General features: G+C 53.8%; 1 protein-coding gene across 1 annotated transcript; it reads right to left on the bottom strand.

Moving 5' to 3' along the window:
* Nucleotides 1–4,064: 4,064 nt before the first annotated feature.
* Nucleotides 4,065–5,723, bottom strand: LOC127489572 (uncharacterized). The gene has a single exon (XM_070063927.2). The coding sequence runs from the start codon at nt 5,721–5,723 to the stop codon at nt 4,065–4,067; it is 1,659 nt and encodes a 552-aa protein (XP_069920028.2).
* Between the last annotated feature and the right edge of the window lie 4,376 nt (nt 5,724–10,099).

Raw genomic sequence — 10,099 nt, 5'->3', positions numbered from 1 at the left:
TGTCCTGTGTCTTGTGTCCCATAGCCTGTATCTTATGTCCTGTGTTCTGTGTCCTATAGCCTATGTCCTGTAGCCTCTCTTCTTTGCCCTGCAGCCTGGGTCCTATGTCCTGTATCCTGTGTCCTGTAGCCTGTGTCCTTTGTCTTGGATCCTGTGTTCTGTAGCGTCAACCTATATCCCATAGCCTGTGTTCTAGCCTGTGTCCTGGGTTCTGTATTCTGTGTCCTCTATCCTGTGTCCTGTGTCCTCTGACTATGCCCTGAATCCTGTCACCTGTGGCCTTTGGTTTGTGGCCTCTGTCCTGTGTCCTGTAAGCTGTGTTCTGTAGCCGTGTCCAATATCCTGCACCACAGCATACAGCACACCGGCCACAGGACAAAGGCCACAGCTACAGGACATAGGCCATGGACTACAGGACACAGGCTACATGACACAAGACAGAGGCCACAGGCCACAAGATAGGATGCAGGGCACAGGCTACAGGCTACAGGCTACAAACTACAGGACATTGTCCACAGGCTACAAGAAACCGGCTTCAGTATACAGGACACAGGCTACTACAAAGAGAAACCAGCTCTAGGACAAAGACTACAGGCCACAGGCTATAGGACACAGGCCACAGGCTCAGGACACAGGACACAGGATCAATGCACAGGCCACAGGCTAGGGGACATAGGACACCAGCTAGAGGACAGAGGCCACAGGACACAGGTTGCATACATAGGCCACAGGCTACAAGACAGTGGACACAGGCTACACAACATAGAACACAGGCTAGGGCCGGCGCCGTGGCTCACTAGGCTAATCCTCCGCCTTGCGGCGCCGGCACACCGGGTTCTAGTCCCGGTCGGGGCGCCGGATTCTGTCCCGGTTGCCCCTCTTCCAGGCCAGCTCTCTGCTGTGGCCCGGGAGTGCAGTGGAGGATGGCCCAGGTGCTTGGGCCCTGCACCCCATGGGAGACCAGGAAAAGCACCTGGCTCCTGGCTCCTGCCATCGGATCAGCGCGGTGCGCCGGCCACAGCGCGCTGGCCGCGGCAGCCATTGGAGGGTGAACCAACGGCAAGGGAGGACCTTTCTCTCTGTCTCTCTCTCTCACTGTCCACTCTGCCTGTCAAAAAATAAAAAAAAAAAAAAAAAAAGAACACAGGCTAAAGGACTTAGGCTACAGGACTCAGGACAGATTTCAGGACACAGGTCACAGGCAACAGGACATAGGCTCCAGAGCACAGGCAGGGCCCTGGCCATGCTCCAGTGACATGCCCCTCCCTCCTCCTTGCCCTCCAGGGCCATGATCCCCTCAGGCAGGGCCCTGGCCACCCTCTAGGGCTGGGCTCCTTCTCTTCTCCATGCCCTACAGAGCCAGGCCCTGCTCCCCTCAGGTGTGGCACTAGACACCCAGCAGGGCTGCCCCACTCTCCTTGTCCTCCAGGGCCTGGGCCCCACTCCCCTAGTTGCCCACCAGGGCCTGGGCCCAGCTCCCGTTGCTGTCCTTCAGGGCCAGGCCCTGCTCCCCTCACCACATTCCAGGGCTGGGCCCCGCTCCCCTCCTCACCCTGCAGGGTTGGACCCTTTGCCTCTCAGGCCCAGCCCTGTCCACCCTCCAGGGCTGGTCCGCTCCTCCTCTCGTGCCCTACAGAGCTGGGCCCTGCTCCCCTCAGGCACGGCACTAGCCAGCCACCAGGCCTGGCCCAACTCCTCTCCATGTCCTCCAGGGCTGGGCCCCACTAACCTCAACACCCTCCAAGTCCAGACCCTGCTCCCCTCCTCCCCTACAGAGCCACGCCCTGCTCCCCTCAGGTCCATCCCTGGCCTCACTCCAGGGCCAGACCCTGTTCCCCTCCTCACCTCCAGGGCCAGTGTTCCCCTCCTTATACTCCAGTGCTGGCACCGAAAGCCTCCTCACACCCTTGGTCTGGGCCTGCTCCCCTCCTCCCCCTCCAGAGCCAGGCCTTTCTCCCCACAGGCCCATCCCTAGCCTCCCTCCAGGGCCAGACCCCGCTTCCCTCCTCACCTTCAGGGCCAGGCCCTATTCTCCTGGCCTTCCAGGGCCTGGGTCCCGCAACTCTCCTTGCCCTGCAGAACCTGGGCCCCACTCCAACCTTCACACTCCAGGGCCTGGGCCCCACTTCAGGGCTTCCCTCCAGGGCCAGGCCCCACTACCCTCCTCACCTCCCGGGCAGGCCCTGCTCTGCTCCTCGCATTCGAGGGCCTGGGCCCACTCTGCTCGTCACCTTCCAGGCCTGGATCCTGCTCCCCACCTTGAAACCAGAGCCTGGGCCCAGCTCAACTTGCTGCCCTCCACGGCTGGACCCTGTTCCCCTCCTCACCCACCAGGGCCAGACCCTACTCTCCTCCTCAATCTCCAGGGCCAGGCCCTGCTCTCCTCTTCCCCATCCAGGAGCAGCATTGGGCACCCCACACAGTTCCCCAGCACCTACCACTTCATGGCCTGCCTTGGCTGCCTCCTGCTTCCTCAGGCACACCCAGTGAAGCCACGTCTTTGTGCCCCAGTGCAGCCACCAGGAGCCACCCATCATGGGGCCCCCAGCACGGTCCCCAGCAGCCTCCCTATGATTGCGTGAGGATTCTTCCTACTTCTTCTTGGGCTCCCCTGTGGTTATCTGAGCCCTCTGTGCAGCCCCCAGGCCCCACCACACGGTCCCCAGGCCCCACCAGCTCCTTCCCTGGGCACTCCCACTGCCACTGCATCACTAGGTCACCACGTGGACCCTAGCAGCTGCCTCCTCCTTCCTCGCCCCCCCCCAGCATCCGAGTTTTAGGACCCCCCATTCTCCCAGAAGTCACTGAGTCTTTGGGGTTCTCGCAGTCCCTAGCAGTCATTGCCTCAGTCCTCTGTCACTCCTGCTGTCCCTGTATCATGTCTGAACTTGGAAATGAGGCTCTACAAAGGGGGTCTCAACTAACTCTCTTGTTGCCCAAGTGTGGAGGGTGGGCAAGTGGTCCTTGCTGCAGGACTGTTGAATGTGCAGAGGGGGAACATGGGTGTGGCATGACGATAGAAATTTCCCCTGTGAGTCACCTTTAAGAGCATGGCTCTGGGCAGGAATGACTTCCAACATGTTGTTTGCCAAAGAAAACCCTGGGCAGGAAAACGGAAAGCATGGGCACGAGTTAAGGTGCCAGGTGACTTCTTCCCAGACATGTGGGTCCTGAGTTCTTTGGGGCACACAGGAAGACAGCTCAATGGGAGAGGCCACCTCAGTCTGCAATGCAGGCTCCTCAGATCAGATCTAGGAGCTCTAAGTGTCGCAGGAGTTTCTCATCCAGGGACCTGGGAACTTGGGCTTGGAGAAAGAAACTCAGGGTGAGAAGAATTCCCAGGGTAGAGAGCCACCTGAGCACAGAATGCAGGCAATAATCAAAGGCAGAATAATGTGGCAGGAGGACAAAGAGTGTCATCCAACGTGGGCCCTGTATCTTACAGCCAGCATCCCACACCAATCGCTTTGAACTGGCTCAGAGACCTGGGGAATCTAAAAGATAAATGAGTATGTAGAAGATCAGGGGTTTTCCAAACACCAGAGAAGCAGTCTGCCTTACTCACCTTTCCCATGGAGCTGAGTCCATCCACGTCACGGCACCAACGATGCTGCAGGAAGTTCAAGTCCATTCTCTCTCTCACATAATCCCAACACGGATCATGAGGGTGGGGGAGAAAAAGCAAAAGTAGGTTTTTGTGAGAAAATGACACCCCTGCCAGCCAGAAGGGGGACTAAGGGAGGGGCCCAATAAGGGCTGGGTACAGGAAGTTTAACTAGGGAGTGATGTTCATGGATCAATTCTAAACAAAATGGAACACCATGTTCTTCTATCTTAGGAAAAGGTCATGACCCCTAACCATGCAAACATGTTTCCTTATGGCCATCTGAAAAATGCAACAATATCTTCCCTCTCTGCCTGCAGTTTCTCTTACTGCCTCCTCACCTGCGCTCCTCCCAGTCAGGAGTCCATGACTACCCTTCATTGCTTCACTCCTCTGGGAAGGGCCCCACCTCTGGGGCATTTCCCAAGAGGCTACTAAGAGGCCACTTTCCTCTCTGCACTCAAGGGCTTTCCTCTGGGGCTGGCAGGACACAACACATCCAGCTGAAGCATTGGATGACCCTCCTGCCAATCCCCAGGCGCCCCTTGCCCTTTCTGGCTTGCGTGTCTGAGGTCCCTGTCTCCTTCTCCTGCTGCTGCATTCCTGGGATGCTCTGTTCCTCTGAGGCACCCTGGGAGCCGCTCCTGACTTCCATATCAGCCTCACTGCTGCTGGTGCTCAGTGTGGTGGAGAGAGAGGACAGAGCATCCTGGCTGAGGACTGCACAGGCAGCGGGGCTCCTTGTCCACACGGCCCGTTGGGACCTGTCTGTCCTGCAGGACTCACTGCTGCTCACACTGGGAGTCCCATGGCAAGGAGTCTGCCCCGACTGGCCTTCTGCAAGCACCAGTGGTTGGGAGCTGAGAGCAGCACACTCACGGGCTCTGCTGTTGCAGCCTGAGTGTCCCTGGAGGCACTGGAGAATGGGACAGCTCTGAGCACCGGGGATGGCCTGAGGCATGGGCTTCCCTTTGCTGTGATCCTGCTGAAGTCCTGGGCACAAGGCACTGGCTTGGAGCCTGGGTGGCAGGGAGCCTGCTTGATGGCCCAGCTGGAATCCCAGGTCCTCAAGGGAGCTTAGAGCTTCAGGACCCTGAGGAGGTACTGCAGGCTCCACTTGGCTCTGCCCATGTATTTCTGGGATGCTGAAGCCCTGCTGTTGGGAGATCCCCCAGCATGGCACAGGGGGCAAGGGGTCATCCCATTCATGAAGCCACAGTGGAGGGCAGAGGCCCCATGGGAATTCCCATCCTTCCTGCTCCTGTGGAAGAAACAGAAACTCGTCACTGGTTCCAGCTGCTCCATGTCCTGCATGGAGCCATGGGTGGCCCATGATGTCTGCCACTGTGGGCCTGGCCTCAGGGTCCCGGGTCAGTAAGCTGTCCACCAGGTTACACAGCTCTGGGTTTCCATAGTGGGGGATTCTGTAGTATCCAGACAGGATGGCTGCCCGCAGCTCCACAAAATCCTCTCCAACAAAAGGCAGTGAGCCTGCCACCATGGCGTACAGGATCACGCCCACACTCCAGGCATCAGCCTTGTACCCGCAGAACTCCTCACCTAAGAATTCCTCGGGTGCACAGTATGCAAAGGTCCCGCACAGATTCTTCAGGCGCTCTCCACCAGCCAGTTTGCAGCTGAGACCGAAATCGCTCAACTTAATGTTTAGGTGGGCGTCGAGAAGCAGGTTTTCTAACTTTAAATCCCTGTGCACCATGTGCTGCGAATGGCAGTAATGCACAGCAGATAGAATTTGTTTAAATAGCTGACGAATCTCTCCATCCAGTAGGTACCCTCGTTCTACCATGTAACATCTAAGGTCCCCCCTGACTGCGCACTCCATGAAAATGTAGCCCCTCTCTGTGGTGTGCCTGACCTGCAGTAGTTGAATGATGTGAGGGTGATGCAGCCCCTTCATTATTTCTGCTTCTGTGCACAACTGCTGGAAGCTGCAGGAGTGCTGGCCACCATTCTCCACAACCTTCACAGCCACCTGGGTCCTGCTTTCCCAATGATAGGCCAGGATCACCAGCCCAAAACCGCCCTGGCCGAGGACCCTGAGGACCTGGTACCCATCCAGGACCTCCTCCTCACTGGTGAAGGCGGTGAGGCCTTCCATGGTGGGATCCCCACCCCACCCCCACCCTGCACTCTGACACTGGGAACACTTACAAGTCACCTAAAGTAGTAACAAAAACTGGGAAACAAACAGAAATCAAACAAGCTAAATGGTAACCAAAATTAACAACTCAATATGCTAATATTTCTACTAGAGAATGCTAACTCTATGAACTATGGTATACTAATCACTAACACTGTATCAAAATTAAGAATTAAAAGTTATAAAACACACAGAATACTAAAAATGGTGAAGGAAAGCAACACCAACTATGGTAACTATGGTAACAATGCTAATCAATAAGTCTTATAACAGTCTTATCTAAATCACAGGATTAAAAAATGAGAAAATAGACAACGGAGGAAACACAAGAAGGACAAATGAACACAGCATCAAGTACATTTAGCCTGTGAAAGAAAAAACAAAAAATTAATAAATAAATATTTAAAGAAAATACACAAGCACACAATGTAAAAATGGGAGGGGGAGAGAAATTGAAAAAATAGCAAAAAAAGAAAACTAAATAGAAGAAATACTAAAAGAACCACTACGGTAAAGAGAACTAATAGACCAGACAAGACAACACCACAAATGACAGGACAAGGGAAAACCAGTGATGTCGTCCAATCCTTCAGGCAGTCTCCACAGAGCTTCCTGGGCCAACTGACCAGAACCGAGCCCAAGCAGGGAACTGTTAAGGCAGTTGGAATGACATCACAATGGCCCCCCCGAGGGCAGAGCAGGCTCTAGACCAATCACAGCTGGGGACACAGCAGGCTGGTTTTCTCAAGAAACTTTCTACTTGGTTAAAGAGAAAGGACCCCAAAAGCTTTTGGCTTAAGTTGGTGGTAGAGATTGGTATTTAGGATTTGATAAATTAGCACAGTCCTCTTCAGGCGTTTTCTATTGTTTCAATACACGTATAGAAGCACTGATCCTCCCAGTCTCTATTTCCACCCCCATTCCCACCCCCTTTTTCATTTCCTCTTGGTTCCTGTCCATTAAAGACGTCCAGTAAGAGGAGTCAACTGCTCCTCTTAGCCCAGGCAGGCTCAGCTCACTGTCCCAAAAGATTTCCAAGCTCTGCCATGGCTTGAACAGATTGTGGCTCCCTCACTCATGTATACGTTCACTCACACACATATGTACTTGTATGTTCAAAAACAAAACTAGAGGCATAAGGTGTCCCTTTAGAGGAATTGAGCATTTGCAAACTGAGTTCTGGTGACGCTGCCCACCATCAGCCTGCTGCTCTGTTTGTCTGCTGAAGGTGAAACACTCAGAGCACACATGGAGAGAATAGAAACAATGTTACTGGAGATGCTGCACAAGCGAGCCAGGCTTCCTTCCCCATAGAACAGCAGGTTACAGCCTCAGCCTCACTCAGCTCCTGTCTTCCTCCTGAGGGAGGATTCCTGGGGATGGTAACGGACCTATTGTCGCTCCTCCAGGCTCCTGAGTTCTTGCAATGCAGACTGTGAAACGTATTTATGATATCTTCAAAATTAAAGTGGTGTTGTTCCCACTCTTGCTCTCTCCATCCCATTCTCTCCCCTTCCCTCCGTTTCTCCCTGCTGAAAGTATGTCTTTCAGATAGACTAATTACATTTTTAAGCTTTTGTTAATATTTAATTATTTATTTATTTTTAAAGATTTTATTTATTTGAGAGGTAGCGTTACAGTGAGAGGGAAAGACAGACAGAGAGGCCTTCCATCCACTGGTTCACCCCCAAATGGCTGCAATGGCCAGAACCATGCTGATCAGGAGCCAGGGGCTCCCTCCCGGTCCCCCACACGGGTGCTTCCACTGCCCTCTGGGCCACAGCAGAGAGCCGGATCGGAAATGGAGCAACGAGAACTCGAACTCTCGTCCACATGGGATGCCTGTACCACAGGCAGAGGCCCAGCCCAGTGTGTCTGCTCCAATATTTTATTTATTTAAAATTGAGAGACAGAGTTAGAGACACACACACAGAGATCTTCCATCCACTGCTTCACTCCCCAGACCGCCACCGTGGCCAGAACTGGGTGGATCCGGAGCCAGGAGCCAGGCGCTTCCTCACTGCTCCCAGGCTGGAATGGGGAGGAGCAGCCAGGACTCCAGGCAGAGGCTCCGCCCACTCCACCACGGCCTGACTTCTTTCCAGGTCCTTCTGCGGTACCACGGATATCAACCGAGAAAGCCACCCAAACAGGTCAGTCCCATACAGCGGTTGGCAGGAAGGGATCCGGGCAGGCACCGCGGCACAGCAGGTGAGGCTGCCTCTCGGACGCCCTCACCCACGTACCCAGCCTGAGTCCCGGCTGCTCGGCTCTGAGGCAGCTTCCTGCTAATGCACCTGGGGTGCTCCCAGGCATGGTCACGCAGGAGACTCAGACGAGCCCCTGGCTCCAGCCTGGCCCAGCTCCACACACATCCGGGGAGGGCACCAGCGGGCGGAAGGTCCGTTGCTCTGCTTCTGTGCTGTGGCATCAGCGGGCAGGTGGAGCAGGGAGGTGCTACGGGGTCAACAGAACAGGGAGCCCCCCCGCAGAGCAGTGCAGTGAGCCTGGGGAGGTCAGCAGGGAGCCCCCCAGAGCAGTGCAGGGTACAGGGAGCATGAGGGGGCTGGCAGGATGCAGGGAGCTCCCCAGAGCTATGCAGGGTGCAGGGAGCCCCCCACAGCAGTGCAGGGTGCAGGGAACCCGAGGGGGCTCTCAGGGCGCAGGGAGCCCCCCAGAGCTATGTAGGGTGCAGGGAGCACAAGGGGGGCTGGAAGGGCACAGGGAGCCCCCCAGAGCAGTGCAGGTCACAGGAAGCCCAAGTGGGGCTGGCAGGATGCAGGGAGCCCCCTAGAGCAGTGGAGGGCCCAGCACCGCAGAGGGTTCAAGGGCAGCAGAGCCCTTCCTCAAGGCTGCCTGTCCCAAGAATGTAACTCATCACCCAGAATCTACTATCTATTTCAGGCTACTTTAGATCAAACATAGCTACTTCCACTGTTCAAATACATGAGATGGGACTACTCTTTTATCAGAGCTCAAAGTGTCCTATTATTTTTTATTATTATTTTTCACAGGCAGAGTGGACAGTGAGAGAGAGAGACAGAGAGAGAAAGGTCTTCCTTTTGCCGTTGGTTCACCCTCCAATGGCCGCCGCTGCAGCCGGCGCACCGCGCTGATCCGATGGCAGGAGCCAGGATCCAGGTGCTTTTCCTGGTCTCCCATGGGGTGCAGGGCCCAAGCACCTGGGCCATCCTCCACTGCACTCCCTGGCCATAGCAGAGAGCTGGCCTGGAAGAGGGGCAACCAGGACAGAATCCGGCGCCCCAACCGGGACTAGAACCCGGTGTGCCGGCGCCGCAAGGTGGAGGATTAACCTATTGAGCCACGGCTCAGCTGATTTTCAACCACTCTCTGACAGGCTGAGACTACGGAACACACTAAATACTACTTAAGAAAACACATTCACTATGACTTTACTCCACCATTCTCCTATAGGTTTTTCAGTTCTGCTCTATTAGATGGCTTGTTTCCTTAAATTATTCCAAATAGATATAATGAGATCTCTCCACTGGTTATCTCAAAAGTAGGGTAATGATCGACTGGATGAAGGCATAATCCAATAAAATTCAAATTTAATGATTCAAATTTGATGATACCTGTTTTCCAGATTTTTGTTCGTTTCAATTACAGGCATGGTGATCAATGAATGGGAAATGAATGACTACAAAGAGGATTCCCTGGTCTTTGGAAGGCATTAAAAAATTTCTACAACAGAACGCTAGTGATGGTTGCACAATTATATGAATCTACTAACACCAAGGAGTGGTAGATCTGTTAATTGGTAATTTTTCTTTTAAGTAATTTCAAAGGAAATTTCAAATTTCTGCTCCAAAATGTAAATAACGGAATAGTCACTTGTAAAGACAAGAAAATAGTACAACATACTTAACACCAATTCTCTTCTTAGATTAGCCCAAGAATTGAGGTCATAAGGAAAACAGCGTCCCTGAACATGAGAAATATACGCCACTACAAGAAATACCAGCTTACCAGGAAGAGAGAAGCTGCTGAATGCAGCAAATGGTAAGGACACTTCGATGGTAACTGTCCAACTGCTGGAGGCTGGAGGTGACCTGCCTTGACAGTTAAAAACATTTTTGTGTATGGGCATTTTGCCTTGTAGTTGGAAAACCCATTGAGACACCCACAATGCAGTGCCTCAGTTTGAATCCAGCTTTCTGCCAATGAAGACCTGGGAGTCAGCAGATGACGACTCACAGAGATCTATTACTGCCATGCAAGTGGGAGACCTGGATTTAGCTCCCAGCTTCCATTTCTGGCAAAGTTAGAATCACCCAGTGGATCATAGTTCAGTGGAAGTGAACAGTTATTAG

The sequence above is a fragment of the Oryctolagus cuniculus genome, chromosome 19 (genome assembly GCF_051225735.1).
Source record: "Oryctolagus cuniculus isolate XC-2025 breed Fujian yellow rabbit chromosome 19, ASM5122573v1, whole genome shotgun sequence".
NCBI classification, from domain to species: domain Eukaryota; kingdom Metazoa; phylum Chordata; class Mammalia; order Lagomorpha; family Leporidae; genus Oryctolagus; species Oryctolagus cuniculus.
Note: the sequence above shows the minus strand (reverse complement) of the source record. Positions and strands in the feature narration are given on the sequence as shown.